Genomic DNA, 19,223 nt, shown 5'->3' with positions numbered 1-19,223 from the left:
TGTGATGAATTATCATATTGTGTAGGTTTCTAGTTTAGATTTAGTATGCTATACACTTCTGACTCTATAATCTTTATCTAATTGTTTCAAAAGAGGATTGTATCGGTGTCTTACAGTGGAACATCAGTGTATCCAGAGATATAGTTTAAATCATTATCCACAGCTAGTCCATAACTTAAATAATTTGTGACTTTTGAAGATACTGTCCCAGAATTGGTCAGTTTTAGAAAAGATAATTTAGCTAGTTGGACATTTTAAACATGGTAAAGAATCATCCAACAAACTGATCAAATACTACTGGGTCTATTTTGGCTAAGAAATTTATTGAAGCTCAGTGATAATGCTTAACTTTGTTCTTGTCTTTTTAACTTCACCTAGGCACAAAGGCACTAGTGAAGCCAATCAGAAAACTAAACGTATTCCTTGTTTTGAAAATTTAGTAGATCAGATGATGAAGGATATTTTTAATTTTATCAAAATCATCTGCAGTGATTTCAGAAGTCAATTGAATAGCCTTACTTCTCCATTCTGAATTTGTACTTACTGTATATATACTGTAGATAAAAAGGGTTTTGTAATTTTGAATGATAGACGCCTATAGGTATATGCATTTCTTCAGTTGTAAAATAAGCTTTCTGTAACTGAGGAATATATTTGAAATTATTTTTCCATGTTGAAATGCAAAACTTTATTTATAAAATTGTGAATCAGATATAATGAACAGTTGTTAAGTGGCATACAATATACAATAGTTAGGAGTCATGTTTCGTAAGATTACCATAGTGTAGTCATTTTACTGATTAGAAGCATATTTTAGAAACAGCACCCACAATGCTAATGTTAAAACCCACCAAATTATCCCCATTAGTTACTTCTAATTTTCTTATTATCTTCAAAGTTAATGGTCTTGAGTATCTTATTTTCAGAACAGAAATCTGGGGGGGTTTGTGATGATTATTTCATTGGGTGTTGCACCTCTATTTTCTGATTATTATTTAAAAACCTTCAAATATCAATGAAATGTTCGCTTCTTTCAGGTACTTTCAGCCAACTATTGCTCTAAAGCAGTGGGTAACTTTATAATCTAATAAATACTATTGTCCTGTTTCATCCAAAGAGAGTTCCTCAAATTTCTAGTGATATGTATTAGAAAGATTTTGTTTAGGTGTGAAAGGTGCAACCAGATTTCAGAATAGGTTCTAGCAGATTTGGGAAGTTATTAACTAGGAAATTAATTAGAATGTGTAGGAAGAAAAAGAACTAGCCTTCCAAAAGAATCTCTGTGACAAGAGTTATTTTGTACCATAGTATATCTGATAATAAAAATAGGAAATATTACAATTTTTTCCTCACTCACCCTCAATTACAATTTCTATAGTAATTACCTGCTCCTGGCATATTCCTCAGGGGCACACAGCCCATACCCCACTTTCGGCATGACAGACTTCAAATAATCATTCTGCTCTTAATGTCAGTGACAGTCAGTAAGACACCAGAAAAAAATGAATCATTTTACAGTTCCTGTGTGTGCAGATGTAGCTTCCCACAGCTCTGTTGTTAAATAAAATGTTATTATAGGGGATGCTTCTTCAAAGTATTTTAAATGCTAAGCGCTGCCACAGTTAAGGCAGGGAAAGTTCTGCTCCATCTCTTACCCCTCCTTTTGCAGACCAGGCCTTCTAGCAGAAATGTTGTCTCAGTGGTACACCGTGAGAGGCAAAACAAAGCAAATGATGGTGTACTGTCCTAGAGAGGTAACTTAAACACTGCGACAATGGACTCTTTATCTTCCTTAAAAGACAATCAGAAGGCAGCAAAAGATTCAACAGTACTGTTGACTTGGTAGGAGAAGATTGGGAACCTTCAGCAATTCCAGTCACATGCCAGATCATCTGTTCATATATTAACAAAGCCAGTGGATTTTTATACACACAATAAAACCCCCCCACTTTATCCTTTCCCTAGAAATCATCCTAAAGGAATAAGGAATCCAGAGCCAAAAGCGCAATTAATACAGCATTCACAATTTTCAGGGCACTGTCTGATTAGATACTGTTCACCATATGCACACTTGCACTGTATGAATACATGTCAGAGCCAAACACTGTGTGGGAGCAGAATTTGCGGGAAGTGTTATAGTTCCAGCTTTGCAATGGTATCGATTGTAAGGAAATACTGAGGCTGCACAGAAGTGCTAAACCTATCCTAACCCCACTGAAAATTTCTCCACGATTTCTTATTATAAACACCATCTATCAGTTACTGCTGGATTTCCCACAGTCACCTGAAATTTCCACTTTCAAATTGCTTATACGGACTTTTGGATTTGATTTCTCTTCCTGAAGACATATGGATACAAGTCCATAAAAAAACCCCACAAAATCTCTTTTGATTTATTACCATCCAGAAACTTCAGGATGGCCTTAGAAAACAAAAGCATAATGCCTGAACCAAGCAAAGATGGGGATGAACAGAGCAATTGACTTGTCAAAGTCACCTTGAAATTGGTATTCAGAACTTCTCAGCACAACAACAAGGGCTTTTACTCCTTTTTCTTGTGTACATATATCACATATTCACCTGGAAAGCAGAGGAGTTTCTGTCTTAGCATTGCATTTTGTTTTGTCCTCAGCTGTTTTGATGGAATATACAGCAGTACACTGTAAACTGAGCCATTCAATCTACCTTAAAGAAGAAATAAACAAATAATACCTATGGCACAACCAGTGACCTGCCTTATAGCACAGACCCACAAACACTGAGGCAGAGAAAGGGGTAAACACTGCCAGGGAATCACTAGCCAGGTGTGGATGGGAACTTCCCAAGTTCTTCTGCTGCTGAGGATGACATGTCATGCAACCACACATTTAGCATCTGCATAGACTATAAGCCCCTCAACTTCCTAAATGCATATTACAAACCTTTTAAAAAGTAACATATACAGAAAATTTCTAGGCTTGTAACTTCATAAAATGAAGTTACTAGCAAGGCACTTATCATTGTATTTATGAGAACTAACCACAAGGAAAGCAGTAAATGTGTAGTAAAATATAATTTAAAAAAATCAGAATATATGAAAAGACATAGAAGACTTTACTAAACGTTCATTGGAAATGACAATCAACTTTTATTAGATCAGCTTACAAGAAAAATACTGAACTCTCAGGCTGAAACTCTGAATGCTTTTTTTTGTGCTACTAATTGATCTCATAACTTACACCACTTTACACTTCCTGTATCTCTTATATTCTTAAATTGCCATGGATAAGCACTACTGCTTTACTGTCTTATATATCTACATTGAAAAAGTTTGTTTCATAACTGAGCAACTTAGTTGGGTGATAGAATATCTTGTTCTTCATCTTACAGCTGTTACACAGAGCAACATTCTTTGCAGCTGCAAATAAGCACACACTCTTTATGTTCCTTTATGTTCTTTAGCAAAAGACCCATACTATGATTCAGTAGATCATGGCTATCCCCTAATTTCATGTGGTATAGTTTGATAGTGCTGAGGAATACATAATTATTTGCAAATATAGCAGCTATACAGCTATGATAAAGTCATGAATGTAGGGCTTCTTTATAGAAGAGTTTTCTTTATGGTAAACAAACCCTTTTGTATCAATGAGTTATCAAACAATATCACAGCTTCTAATCTAATTCAAAACAAATTTATCTATGGTTCCTGACCCCTTAAACCTCAAAGTTCCTAAATTTCTAATGGCACTGAATATAATTATATTCTGATAATGCATTTATTAGCTTGTTGTTAATCACTACTTAAACAAACAAAGTTTTCCTTGAATACCATCAGCACCTGTTCATGATCACTTCTGGTATTACAGCCACCTAGATTTCAAAGCACATGGCATTTGGTTTTTAGATCAGCTTCTGTCAGTTTGCACAATAATAATAGCATAAAGCTTTCAAGTAAGCTGTTTCCATGTGCATCTGTATTACAAGATCATTCTGCTCTCCAGCATAATTTGAGATACTGCTTTACCATGACATTCTTTGGTACCTGGATTACTTTAATGGTCTCTGAACCCAAAATCTATATGAATATTACTCACAAAAATTTTTAGATAATCCAGAATAAATTACTGATTTGTGATGTCTCAGGGTGAATTTTAAGAACTACCCTAAGTATCAAAAAAAATATTTTTTCTCCACTTATATTTGCTTGGGTGTGTATACTCTTGATTGGTCCTTAGCCTTCTACCCTTATTCTAGAAATTCTTATTGCATTGTAGGCACTACAGAAAGAAAGCTTTATGAAATGTGTGCTAGTCCTAAAACCTCAAAAACTGTGAAAGAAATAATCATATTTAAAACCAAACATCTTCCAAACGTTAATAAACAAAGTATTAAAAATATAAACTCTAAGGACCCTCAACTATACCATCATATAGGGTGATTTTTTTTTTCTTGAATTATAATTACATAAAATTCTAAAACATAAAATATATTTACACAGGATAAAATTCTAAATATGTAATTAAAACATGAAAATGCATGACAATTCACTTGTTAAGATATGAAGAATCCTACCTGTTTGCTTTCTTCCATATCAGATTCGCTGCTAAATTCTTCTGTATTTAAATTTTCAAAATCTGATTCTCCAACTGCAATGGGCACCGTCACAGTGAGGCCTGGGTTGTTTATAAATGACATATAATCATTTTCATCAATTACGTATTTTTCCACACTGCTGCCTGTGCCCACACCACTGGTGGTTCCATTCCCGTCTTTCAGATAATTCAGATCTTTGCTTATTTCAACAGCAGTATGATTGGAAATGCAGCTGTCTTTCTTGTTGTTTAGCTCTTCAAGTGCTTTGATTTCCTCTAAAGATTTCTGCTTTCTAACGAAGGCTTTTTGGATGAACTCCTGTATCTTTTTTTTGACATAATCTATTCCCTTCTGGATCCTTGCCACAGCAATCTGGAGATTGTTCATTTCATTATCATCATCTGTAGCAGCAAGGTTGTCTGAACTAAATGAGCTCAGCAGCAAGGCCAGAAATAGGTTCAATACCTAAAAGATGAGAGAATACAGAGGTATAGTAAATATATACATATAAGAAGTGTTAGACTTGGCAATGCTAAGTTAACAGTTGTACTTGATCTCAAAAGCCTTTTCCAATTTAAACGATTCTATGGTTTTAAAAAAATTAGTAGAGCAGGTGCTGATCATAAATAACTTGCTGGGGCTCTGCACACTTCTGTTGACAGTGTCAAGACTGCAAGGTCATGGAAATGACTGGGATACAAACAAACTGAACTCTATTTTATAAAAATTTAAATCATGTTAAAATATGTTACTAAAAGAAAGAGAATTATGACAGATAATGAATTATAGGTTTTAAGCATATCAGAATGAACCACAAAGTTTAACAATAAAAGAAACTTAAAAATAAAGAGTAAATAATGCATTCTATTTATATTCTATTTATATATTCTATTTATATTCTATTTATAACATATAACACCAATTCAATATTTATCAATTGAAATTTTACATTTTAACTTGTCAGCTCGATTTAAAATTTTTCAATAAAGGTTTCTTGTACAATTTTGAGTTAGAAGATTTTAAGCACATTTTTAGGCTGGATGGCCAATCATTCTGTGTTTGTTTTTTTGGGTTTTACACCTAAAAAGCCCCAAAGTTCAGTACTTAAATTCAAGATATTCTAAACAAGACCAGATACACTATACATTATTTTTATTAAGTCAGAAGTACAAGTGCTGGAGTTAGCTGTAATGAGAGTACTTCTGAAGAAGCAGCTTTCCAGGAGCTTGTGCAGCATAAGCTGTATTATTTCAAGAGTAGTGAGAAAGACATTTGAATTTAAACAGCACCTCTAAATTAGCTGCAGCACTCCCATGATAAAGTGTTTGATTTGACATTTTGGTGTACTTCTAAATTCCTCTACCCATTGTAAGAGTACTTCAGTGTATAAAAATGAGTGAAAAAAGAAGGGAAATATTGTATGTTTTCACTCCAAATTCGTACATTCAGATTAATTTTTTAATTCTAAACAGAAGTATGACAAACATTTTCATTCCATAGCTCTAAGTCCTGTACATTTGCATAGAGTTAATGCTCAAAAATGTTCATCACGTACCACCAGGTTTCCAATCACCATGACCAGCATGAAAACAATAAGGCACATGGTTTGGCCAGCAACCTCCATGCAGTCCCACATCGTTTCTATCCATTCTCCACACAGCACTCGGAATACAATCAGGAAAGAGTGGAAAAAGTCATGCATGTGCCAGCGTGGAAGTTCACAGTCACTGGAGATCTTGCAGACACATTCCTTGTAGCTTTTCCCAAACAGCTGCATCCCAACCACAGCGAAAATGAACACAATGATAGCGAGCACCAGGGTCAGATTGCCCAGAGCTCCCACTGAGTTGCCAATAATCTTAATCAGCATATTTAGAGTTGGCCAAGATTTTGCCAATTTGAAAACTCGAAGCTGCAAAACAAAAATGCAGAGGAATCATTAGTGTTAGTTATGAAATAGAACCTAGGTTCAAGTTGTTTAGCAGAGCATATCAATTTCTGTAGATTAATTTGTTCTTCAGTAGGAACATACCATTATTTTAATGGAAAGCAGTGAACTTGAAGTATTTGTCAAAAATGCATTGTTCAACATTTCATTCGAGTGATGCACATAGTAAAAAAATCTAAATTTGTGTTTGTATGACATTTTATTTTAATATTTTTAAACATCCACTTAGAGATGATTGATGAACAATTCTTCAAGACATTTTAGAATTTCGTACTCTTTTCATCACCTTCACTACACCCTTTTTGCTGGTTTGGTTGCGCATTTTCCTCAGCACTGCATTAAGGTTTTCATGCTTAGTTAGAGGCCAATTTTTTAAACAAAAAGTTGATGTTGATATTGTCATGTCCATTCAAATCATAAACACTAACTTAAAAACAATATTCATGACCCAAACTATGTTATGTGAAGCTGGTTACCATTGCAAGTAGTGCTAATAAATTAAGTCACTGCTTCCTATTCTATATATTAGGAGATAACCTAGGTTTCCAAGTAATGTGATAACTACTGGTAATAAGGACTTTCAAATAATTAATCTTGTGCCTCTAGAAAACATCTATAAATTAGTGTACAATACTAATTGATATTAAAAATAAATTTTTAGTAGAAACTCAATAATATCTAAACATAAATGTTATCATAATCAGCTTTTTGACTCTTTGTTATATATAGTGGAGTTACCAGAAGTTTTGTGTTGCTGCCCATTGAAATAAATGTGTAGAGAGGGTCTGCTTAGGGTCTTTACAAGTAACACAAAGTAATGTTCACAATATAAAGACAAAAAATGTCATGATACTTTATGCTGGTGACAATATGTATGCTTTTACAGATATTTAGCTCTAATGATTCTTAATGAAATCAGTGTAATGAAGATGTCCAAAATTCTTAAAAGACAGCAGTTAGGGTAGCAAAGGATATCTGTAGGATAGAAGATCAATAGGATAATTTTGATACCAAAAGATATCGAAGGATATCAATCGACAAACACCTTATCAAACATGGTTTGCAAATTAGGCATATAGGAAAAATAATGATAGCTACTGAAGTTTACAATATATTTAAATATAATTAAATATTTTAATTGTTACAGGCACCAGCACTTTTCTTTTTACTATTTTGAGTGAGACGATTGCATGCAAATATTTAATTGTCAAGGTATTTACCAATCTGAATGACCGAAGAACAGATAATCCTTCAACATTTGCCAGACCAAGCTCCATTAAACTAAGGCTAACGATAATACCATCAAAAATATTCCAGCCTTCTTGGAAATAATAATAAGGGTCCATGGCAATTATCTTTAGTACCATTTCTGCTGTGAATATTCCAGTGAATACCTAAAACAAAATGTAATTAATTAATTGAGTTGTTATGAGAAATTTATATACCTGAGTAAATTGCTTTATGCAACTTGCATTCCCATACCTGTTACTATAAAAAACAGCTGATTGCTATCTCTAAATGGCATTTAAGTATTTCTAAACACTGAAAACTAGTTACTAAATCAGGACACAAATAGTAGGACAGAGGTTTGATAAACATACAAAAAGCTATTGACCAGTCAGCAGCTCAGCTCCAGCTCAGATTTGACTGCGTGCTGGACCATCCAGGCAGCAAATGATGTGATGTGATCTGGTGTTTTCGGTCCCATTTTAAGAGGATAGTCCCAGTAAAGAAGGTTTGACAGCAATTTTCTTCCTAGTTCACAGTCTAAATAGAAGCATTAGAAGATACTCTCTAATGTCTGACTCTCTAAGGACAGATTCTCTAAGGTCTGTCTTGTAGGAGAGAGTTGAGGAGTTTGGATGGAATAGACAGGGGAGTCTGGAGTTTCTTGACTGGGCTTTTTGTAAGGATATAGAGGTTTCACACGCAGCTACCATGCTGTGTGACAGCTACTTCCTTTTGTGAAAAAGAACTTCAGGATAATAATGTTATTTGAAATATCTGGAAGTGCCGAATGTGAAATTATCAATGCTTCTTAGTGTTTTAAGTCCAGAACGTAACTCAACAATCTTGCAATGAGTAGTGATCAGTAGTTCATGCAGCATAATAAAGACATTTTGGAGCATGATGTAAAACCATAAAAACATATGAATATTCTGTACAACAATCAAAAGATATCCTATATCAAGTCTACTAAGGTACACCAATGTACTCTGCTATTGCCCTGTGAGAGTTCTTTACCTAGCTTGTTCTTAGTCCTACTACAAAGTTTTATGGTAGCAAAGCTAACTTTTTACAGCACTATATAACTACACTCATAATTACCTATTAGTTTAAGAGGATTAGGAGGTGGATATAATGCTGCAGAAACATTCACCATTGTCCAAGAGTAAATTTTCAAGTGTATAATTTTAACAAACTAGAGCTATAGCCAGAAACATTATACTATTAAACTGATATATAAGAGATGTTTCTGTATTATCAGAAGAATGTAACAGGTACTGCTATATGTGGTAAAAAGAACACAACAAAGAAAATTATTCTTGACAAAACTCTCATATTTGTCAAAATAATTGAAAAAAAAAGCCATGAAAAACATTTCATTTCAAGATATTTCCTATTCCACCCACAAACTACTTTTTCTTCAGCATAACCACATCCTTAAATACAGAAATACACTTTAACAGAAGTAAATGCAAGTTTTCTTATAATTAGGAATTTGAATACTGAATGAATTTTAGTATTATGCAAAATTAATCATTGCATTTTAGAACTACTTCTTCAGTCAGATTTGTCGTATTTAATTTATTGTCAAACACACTGTGATGTCACAAGCAAACAGTAAATTAACATAATTTGAATGGAAAGCACAAAATTAAGGTTAATAGATTAATACAGCAAGGAACAGAGAATTTAATTGAAACCAGCAGGAACAGTATTCAGTGCACATATATAGTCCTAATTAAGGATACCAAGTTGTTACAAAGGTAGTTAAAATATGCTAGCTTAGAGTAAAAAAAAAAAATACGAGATGGGAAAAAGCAGAAGACCTTGTAAACATAAATAATTGGAAAGAAACAATTTTACCAATATGACAGACCAACATTTTAAACTACAATATTCTGTAATCTGTCATGAACATAAGAATAAGGTGCAGTTCGATCCTCTTCCAGGAGAAAGGAAACTGTAGTGCACACAAGAACACACAGGTAGTAAGTTCAATTTTAGTTCTATTTTTAAAAAACATCATAGAAGGATGTATTGCCAGTACACACAAGGATAATGTTTAGATTTTAAAACATTCTCTGACCGAGAAATCTATTAGCGTTCCATTTAAACATTAGCTGGCTTTTCAAAACTAATCTTTTTGAGTGATTAGTTCAAAACACTTGGTTGGTTTTGATTTTCAGGACTGCATGCTGTGTGAGTCAATCCAGACCTCTCCTATGTAAACTACTGGTAGTTACATCAGCTGACAAAAACTTAAAATGTATGAATCTGCCTCTGAAATAAACACTTGCAAGGTTCAACCCTCTGCTTCCTCACCACTAGAAGCAAATGGAGAGAAACAGATAAGAACATGTAAGTGTTATGTTACATTCAGGTATCTGCTGAGAAAAGGAATTACATGTAACCCTAAATCTCTGGATCAGGTTAAAAATGGGAAAGGCATCACCAATAAACTCAGAGATCAAACATGCCTTTTTTTAGAGATTAAATAGTAATCTTCTCATTTATTAAGTATTTTTAGTTACCTAAAGTGGCAAGGACTTACTGGTAACAAGAAATATGCCTTTTTTTTGGAAAAGTACTTTCACGGTAGTGTAACAAAAAATTCTAAGAGAAATTCTGACATCTGAATATTTAATTTTGTACAGAAGAAAAATATTTTCTGTTATGGAATATCAGTACCATAATAAAAATTACATAATCTACCTTAACATTTTAAAGAAAAAACCCAAGGTAGACATCAAGAAATGTGGCATTCCAGTGAAGACTGCACTTCCATACATATTCAGTTATTTCATTATAGTAGTTACAAAATAGATTCCTGAAGGGTAAAGGCCAGCAAAAATTGCTTTACCTGTGAAAATCATATATATAATTTCTAAACCAATTATAAAAAAAAAATCGTAGAATAAATTTAAAAGGAATTTATACATTTCTTCTTTTAGAAAAGGGTATTTACACCAATACCACAAACCACTTACCAGGTTTCCCACAGAAAGGACACTGCTAAACTGTTCTGTCATTGGGTAATGTTCCATGGCCATAAACAAGGTGTTTAAAACAATGCAAATAGTTATAGCAAGATCAACAAATGGATCCATCACAACTAAATTGACGACGTGCTTTACTTTTAACCATGGACTCCAGCAATCCCAGATCAAGAAAGTATTTGCAAATCTGTACCAGCATGGTGGGCATTTCTGTCTGGATTCTTCGAGCTCTGAAAAAAAATAGAAAAAAATGGATATTCCAATTGTATCCTCTGGAACTTCTTGTTTAAAATATGGAAAAAGATTGTATCATTCAAATAAACAGCTCTCACTAATATAGGTTTTCTCTCACTTATGTTTAGCCACCTAAAAGTAAGGCACCTAATTTATTTAAGCTCCTCTGCAATCAGTGGACAGTGAAGTACATTCACTAAAGGGTGAATCATCTCAACATCTGCCTAAAGAGAGAAATGTGTTTGTCTTTCCCATGACAGTAGGGAGAATCTAGACATTTAGTTTAGATTACTTGACTTGCTTACAGCAGATATCTTAATTTTGGATATTAAAAGTTAACATGACTCACTCATCAGAGAGCTGATGTATATAATTTGTATAAGCTTCATAAAAGATTAACATTTTTGTGTTAAGTATATGAGGACATATTTTGATTTCAGATACTAAAAGTATTATATTTGCTACTACACTGAACTACTACAATATCAGAGAAATGATTTGGTGTGCATATCTATAATTTCTTATTTGAATCAATATTTTTAATATACTGAATGCCTATTTTCTTATTTTAATTAGTATTAGCAGAACAACTCTGTTGAGCAACTGCAGAACAACTGCTTTCAATTAGAATCTTTGCATTTCCATTTCATTGTCAATATTTTCAAAGTTACAGAAGAATATTAACTTCTACTGAGTTAATAACAGCAAGGATGAATATCTATATGATGGGATGTTTGAGGACAGCCCAGAAGGAAGACTGATGTTTGCCTAAGTGAGAAATACTTATACTAAAAACATGTAAGATATGGACACAAGTTTTGATAAAATTTCTACATAGTGGTATCAACCCAATTCTGAAATTTCCCATTTTTCAGGCATTCCTTAGAGCACAGAGAGATCTCTATCATCATGACACTTATGGGTGATTTTGCTAAAATAGCAAGCATGCTGTTTTACAGATTTCCTAATAAGGACTTAGCGCAAAAATCTACATTTTGAGGACCAGTAGATTGAATTTTTGCCTCTAATATTGTTGCATATGGGTGGAATTACTGGAATTTCAAAGGTCAGTTGCCAGCTTTCAAACTGATAGAAACAAACAAGTTCTAACAGAAAAGGGTATCAAGTAGCAAAAGACTTCTACAGTCTTTATAAACCATAACAAACACAGTGCTTCTGAAGGAATATAAGGATCAGGTGGAATAATCACATTTCAGAACATCTAACCTAGAGTGCTAAAAGTAAGGATACGACTGGGCTTGGACAAAAGAGGCCACTCATACTGGACACTGAGTTGACACAGGAAACTCCATTGCTGCACTTGGCAACTTCTGAAGTAGTGGAAACCAGATGGGGTAAGGAGGTCGCTACTGCGACAACTTAGTTTATGTTGACATGTTTTTTCTGGTCAGGAGGATGGAAGGACAAACTGTTTAGCTGGAGGAAGAGTACAGCACCCTCTAAGGAGATAACCTGTTTACAGAGAGGAGAACCAAGAATTGTACACTGAGAATTAAGAGGTCCCAACAGCTCACACTTGCTCTAAAGGCGCCACAAACCTTATATTTCTGACTACATTTAGTTTGGGATCTATCTGAGAGCAAAGGGCTTCAGAACTCACTTAAAAATTAAATTTTGATACTGGCTTAATTACACTATAAAGTTTCTTGGTAATTTTCTGTCCATTTAGAACATGGGGTGAAGCACATCTGCAGGGTTGGTCTGACTATAATAACTGTCACACTTTGCCAATATCCAGATCCCTTAAGCTTATAAAAATACTTTAAAGGCATATGTGTGAAAAGTGAACATACTCAGTTTCCATTACATAAGAAAAAAAATCCCAACATTGTATGATTTTTAATATAGCAAGTATAATATTTTTTTATCTTTGATGGCTAAGAAAGTTTAAGAAATGCTTAAGAAAGACACTGTGTGCCTTGGCATGAGTTGATTACAGCTGTTCTTTTTTTCTTTAAAACTATATTTCTTATTCCAATTTCCTATTGCCTATCCTTGGATTTAAGTTTTAAGGGAAGTGACTCTTCTAGCACATCATGACCTTTATCATGGCAATTCCAGTCTACCTTAATTGATTTCTCCTGCAGATGTCTAATGGGAAGAAAATCCCTATATACTCTGTTTGAGTCTGTAGCAATCCCCTAGATATGATTATTTTATCTCTGTTAGTCCACTCAGTAGAGTAATATTTTGGAAGGTGTCATGAAAAATAAATGGCTAAGCATTTAGAATACGTAAATTATCTTGGAAATGCTCAAAAGCCTTTTGCATCTGATGTACAGAGATTTCACATGTCCAGTTTTACATTTACAAAGGAAATTATTTAAATAATTTTTCTGTACATGTAGTTAGTAGAAATTCAATGAACTGCCTGTCAGATAAAATGCATCAAGTACCTTCCATTGTATTTGTAAGTATGCTGGCTATGCTCATTGCTCTTTGTCTTGCAGCAGACTCTTCCAGCATTTCCATGGAAATTTGATAAGAACTCAGTCTTCTTTTCCTTATTTCTGTTTCCGTAGTGGTGCCCTGTAAATGAAATACTGAGGAATTAGATCATCCTTTTCAATAGCCAATTAACAATTGCAGTGAAAATCAAAATCAGCTTTGTGCAACATACTAAGCTTTTCTTACACAGTGAAGGTTTCTGTTCCTGTAGAGATTTCTTTCTTCTTCATTGAGGAACTCACTACTTTGTACATTGCTGTAAATAATCAACTGGAAGACCCAGTATCAATGCAATGTGGGACCAGAGGTAGTTGTCATTTAAATGACTGGCTGAACAAAATTTTTGCTAGGTATCTTTTGATTATTATTATTATTTCCAAAAAAATGCTCAAAATTGAAACCTGACACCTTAATTTCCCACAGCTAGTCATGTTAAATAATGAAAGTGTGAGTACAGAGAAAAGTGAACTTTTATTTAAGAAAGTAACCTGGATACAAGAAACATGAATATAATTTTAGGAATTAAGTATATCTACAATACCATTTAATGTATTCCTAACCTGATAAGTGTGGTTGGAAAATTTTATAGAAGAAAAACCCTGCATCTTATTTAATGTTTCTTCTACCTAATTCTCACCCACCACAACGCTCATACAGAGTTTGTGACAAAATCTTGCAATGAATTTGCAAGTCCCCTTTGTTTTGTATGGCTTCTAATTATCTTTTCAAAGCAATAATGCTCAACTCTGATTTAAATGTGACTAACGTGTCACTACTCTGCATCATGTAGGTGTCCTTACAGTTGCTTTGTTTTTCTTCTGGACTGTTACCTAGGGATCTAAGCATAGGAGTGGGATTAAAAAGCTCCTAAATCTTGGTTCCTGCTTTACCACTGATTCTGTGATTCAGAGAAATCACTTACTCTTTTTAACATTATTCTGCCCCCATTCATGAAAAGGACAAAAAAACTTGCAGAACTCATAAGGGATTTTAAAGTTATCTTAGTGTGAAGGTGAAAAATCATCTTTGAGCATTCACTAGTACTACTTCTTTAGAGAAGACTCCCGAGTTGAATGGCTGATTTCAAGTGAATGTATTTCTGAAACAAAACTATATATGCATAATTGCTGAGGTAATCTGATGGAATTTCTAGTATGAAGGTCTATATCAAGACAGAAAAAAAAAATGTGTAATAGAAGTACTGAAAACTCAATACTTATTTATAATGCAAATATTTTGCAGCTTAGATAACAAGCTATTATAGACATCAAAATACCATACTGAAATCCATAGTAAAATACTATATATGAAAAGGCTTGTCTTTTTGAAAGTTTGAAAGAACATCTTAGCTTACAGAAGTCTGAAACTGAGACTGCAATGTAATGTAATTGTAAAGGTACATAGGAATTTATGTATTTTTCACATGAAAGTTATGAGAAAAAATTCCTCAAGATAAACTCAGTAAGGAGTATTTCTATTAACTATCATGACAGTAGCAACTGCATTCTGCTTAATTTTACAGATGTTTTCCTGTACATATTTCCAAGCCATAGCCTTAGTTATATATAGAATCTCTACCTTTGTTGAAGTGAAACTTTATACAAATTGTCAAATTCGGGTTTTTTTTTCTTTCTATGTGTAGATCTCTTGCTGAAAGCAAGGAGAATATACTACTTTACTGAGGCTCAGAAATAGGAGGTTGAGGACTTATTTTCCTTTATGTTCTGTTATTTAGAAACTATTCCAAATTATTTCACATTGCTCTAAGAAATTATAAGGAATGCAGAGACAAGGAGTAAGACAAAATTCTGTGTCTGAACTAAACTGTAATAATTACTGGTTTACTTATAATTACCTCTGGTATGAGCTGACCAGTGGGTGAAGTTAAAGTTGAAGGTCCTCCAACCAAGGAAACTACTCCATTGCAATCCACAGTGCTGTGCATCTTCCCATTTACTGGAAGGGCTGGTATCATTCTAGATGACACACTTGCCTGACTAACGTTACTGTTGCGCCGTTCTCCATGTCGATTTGGAACAAAGAGAGAATCTCTTCTGCTCTCATTGTCTTCAAGAGTGCTGTGCTCATCATCAGCAAAGTCATTTTCTGATCCTACATCCTTTGCATGACCTCTGAAACTGAAAATGCTTGTTTTGCTGTTGCGCCTTGGTGAGAACAGAGAACCACGAATGCTTAACAAAGACTGTAAAAGATTTAAAACAAACCAAACAAAACAGCATTAGAACTGAAGTTGTAAGTTCTTGGCTTTTCAAAGAATAGTTACAGTGCTGGAGGAAGGATAGTAAATTTTTTTCCATAGTATAAGCGTGTCCATTAGGTGAACGTGCTCATCAGGGGACCTGAAGTAGAGGGGCATTTACCATAATATAGCAGGACTGAGGAAAAGTTGTGCAGAAGATATAAGTAAGGTTGAACAGTTTTGAGTGAAGAAGGTGCACTGAACGGGTATGGACCCACGACTGTGCTGGAGGCAGTTTTCAACAGCACTATTAAGGATTTGCAGATATTTGTTTTTTAGTCCCTGGATTCCTAGGGATAACAAATAATAATGCTCACTCATCATTGAAGTGATCTTCAGTTTGGCATTAAATTTAGTCTAACCTGATGTAAAGAACTTGACTGACCTCTTCACAATAGGCTCAATAGTGTGGGAACAGCAGTTCTTCTCCCTTACTACATATTTTATTAACAGCCTTCATGAATAAATAAAATGAGTACTAATTGTGGAGAAAAGAAACCTTGTATTCAGCTTTCTTCAATTCTACATTTGTACAAATTTTCACATCTTGGTACATCAAAAACCTGGTTTGAGATGATTCTCAATTTTTCACTAGTTTTGCAGGTGGAAAATGCTCATACGTAATAGCAGTGGATTTTATCCCAGGATAATTAAAGTGAAAGTGAAAATGGCCCTGAAGTATATAAACCTATGTTAATACTGTGAAAACCAAACATCAAATATATAGATATATCAATCTATATGTATCTCTGTATATGCACAGTGAGATGTATAAATTCATACATAATATGTGTGCTGAACTAGTAGCACTGTCTGTTATAAGGGCTGACAGGTGTTTACCATTATGAGATATATTTTTTCTGCTGTTACAGCTATACCAAATTTTAATATTTAGGGATGAAATTTTCTATGCTGGCTGTCAGCTCCAGGCTGAGTTACTTGAAGAATATCAGCCAAATGGTTTTGCTAACCCACTTATGTAAACTTGGCTGGAGAAAAAGTGCTGTTTTGCTTATACTGAAGGATAATTTTATCCAAAAAAAAGCTCTAGCTTCTACAGAGTATGACATTGAATTTTGACAAAGCAGTGAATGAATTACTACACCCTTTTTACATTTCTTTGTATACGTATCTGGCCGACCTACAGTCCTTCAAAAAATCATATGCCCACTAGGGTTTCGTACGACTACCAGTGATACCCTTATTCTTTTAGAGAATGTTCCCATGGCTGCTAGGTTTTATCTGTAGGCCAATCTTTCCAGTATGTGTTACCATGTTCTGAGCACAGCTAATTGCATCAGCCCCCTCAGGGATTTGCCTGAGGAGTGATGCCTGCTCTGCAAGTCTCTGCTGCATTTAGACAAAAGATATAAGCTGAAATGGCTATAATTTTAACACACGTAGAGGTAGAAATATATGTATCTACATGCTCTTGGAAAGTAAGGTCTGAAAGGAAGGCTTGACTTTTCTGTTAGGCTGCATCATTCATTTGGAAGTGGAATATTGTGTCAAAGGTCAAAAACTCTCACAGGGGTCAACTGAGCAGATTATCTCCTCTTACCATTCTGCCTCATTGTTTCATGCTCTGGACCCTGTCTCACCAGTGAGATACTGCATAGCTAACAAGACAAATGAGCTCTTCCTTTACTAATTCTACTGTTTGCAATTCTTTCATTCTTGTGGCACCTCAGTTTTAGTTATATGCTGGCAACTTTTGCCCCAAAGCATTGTTACAACTGCAGAAACAATCATCAAGAGAGTCTTTAATTAATAAATTATCCTCAACACGGGTGATACAGGTAGGTCAATGTCATCTCAGACCACACATCATTTTAAAGAGATGCATTTTGAGTGACTTTTGCTACAAATGCCATAACTGTGTGCAGCCTTGAAATAAGCAAAGGTATCTCAGAATCACAAAATCATTTAGGTTGGAAAAGACCTCCAAGATCATCAAGTCCAACCTTTGACCAATCACCACCTTATCAATTAGACCATGGCACTAAGTGCCAGTCATTTCTTGAACACCTCAAGGGATGGTGACTCCACCATCTTCCTGGGCAATCCATTCCAATGTCTAACAATCCTTTCTATGAAGAAATTCCTCCTGATGTCCCACCTGAATCTCCCCTGGCCCAGCTTGAAGCTGTGTCCTCTTGTCCCATTGCTGGTTGCCTGGGAGAAGAGACTGACCCCCCACCCGGCTACAACTTCCTTTCAGGGAGTTGTAGAGAGTGATGAGGTCTCCCCTGAGCTTCCTTTTCTCCAGGGTAAACAACCCTACCTCCCTCAGCCACTCCCCATATGATTCACTCTCTAGACCTTCACCAGCTCCATTGCCTTTCTCTGGACACATTCCAGCACCTCCATGTCTGCTTTGAAGAGAGGGGCCCAGAAGTGGACACACAAGGTGTAGCCTCACCAGTGCCAAGTACAGAGGAAGTATCCTTAAGTAATAGAAGAGATCCCTTGATTTATGGGAGTAGAGTTTTGAAGTTTGGACTAAATGATTTCCAGAGGTCCTTCATAAACTACTTTTTTCTACGATTGCAATGATTCTCCATAATGTATAATGAATTTCTAATGGTAAAGAATGGTTTGACTAAATTCTTATGAATACAAGCCCAAACAATCCTTATGTAGTTCATCTTTATTGTGGAGTACTAGCACTACTTCTCTCATTATCTATCTGTTAAAGAAGCTATTTAAGGAAAATAATAGAAACTAATGGTTATGTGGGATTTCCTATGCAGGGTATTTTGATGATGTAGTCTGCTAAAAAGCCCACATATCTATATACTTTTGAAATGGATGCAGAACAGAGAACCTATGGTTGATTAATGCAAATATATGAATACTAATCAAAGAGTCTTTGATACTTTCTCCAGTCTATGAGATACATCTTCAGAAATACATTTTCAGAAATGTGTTAATTGAGTTTACAATCGTTCGTGGTACATTCTTTTTATACCTGTGCTAATAGAATGGGTCAAACCATCTCAAACTGTACCACTGGGAATGGTGCTACCACTGTTTTTTTCCCTTCACTCACCAGTTACATAACTTTCAACATATAAAGCTGCTGTAAAGTCCATGAAAATGAGGGTGCTGTACCTGGTGAGGAGATGTGAGCCTTTTTTCATATGTCAGTTGACTTCCTTCTGTGGAGAAGCGGAAACTTTTTCTTCTGATACTGTCTTCTGACTCGGACTTGGGGAATTTATCGCTATCTCCTTTGTCCTCTGCTTCAGACATTTCTCTCTGTCTTCTTTTCTTTCTTCTGTTTCTTCTTTCTTTAGCACTCTTTGAGCTCAACTTTGATGCTTCTGAAGAGCTTTCCAAGAGTTCTCCTAATCCCCCTACACCACTGAAATCTCTTGATGCAACTGATGCCGCTGCTACTGCTGCTGTTGTCTGTCAGGTTATAAAGCAAGGTATTAGCAGGCCAAAAAAAAAAAAAAAAAGAATAATTTTATAGTCTTTTATCAACTTTTTTTTATTATCACTGTGATAA

The 19,223-nt window shown here is 34.7% G+C and overlaps 1 protein-coding gene across 6 annotated transcripts in view; it reads right to left on the bottom strand.

Moving 5' to 3' along the window:
- The window catches only part of LOC113944101 (sodium channel protein type 2 subunit alpha), a 72,899-nt gene that overhangs the window by 25,344 nt on the left and 28,332 nt on the right, over positions 1-19,223 (bottom strand). For all 6 annotated transcript variants that reach the window (XM_027636753.1, XM_027636749.1, XM_027636750.1 and 3 more), the window contains 7 exons: positions 18,824-19,123; positions 15,305-15,652; positions 13,398-13,530; positions 10,738-10,976; positions 7,744-7,917; positions 6,131-6,487; positions 4,555-5,040 (listed from right to left, as the gene is read on the bottom strand). In XM_027636753.1, the coding sequence (XP_027492554.1) occupies positions 4,555-5,040; positions 6,131-6,487; positions 7,744-7,917; positions 10,738-10,976; positions 13,398-13,530; positions 15,305-15,652; positions 18,824-19,123 (2,037 nt within the window). The remainder of the gene's footprint in view (positions 1-4,554; positions 5,041-6,130; positions 6,488-7,743; positions 7,918-10,737; positions 10,977-13,397; positions 13,531-15,304; positions 15,653-18,823; positions 19,124-19,223) is intronic.

The sequence above is a fragment of the Corapipo altera genome, unplaced genomic scaffold (assembly GCF_003945725.1).
Source record: "Corapipo altera isolate COAL_440 unplaced genomic scaffold, ASM394572v1 45, whole genome shotgun sequence".
NCBI classification, from domain to species: domain Eukaryota; kingdom Metazoa; phylum Chordata; class Aves; order Passeriformes; family Pipridae; genus Corapipo; species Corapipo altera.
The sequence above is the reverse complement of the archived record's forward strand: the minus strand, read 5'-3'. Positions and strand labels throughout refer to the sequence as shown.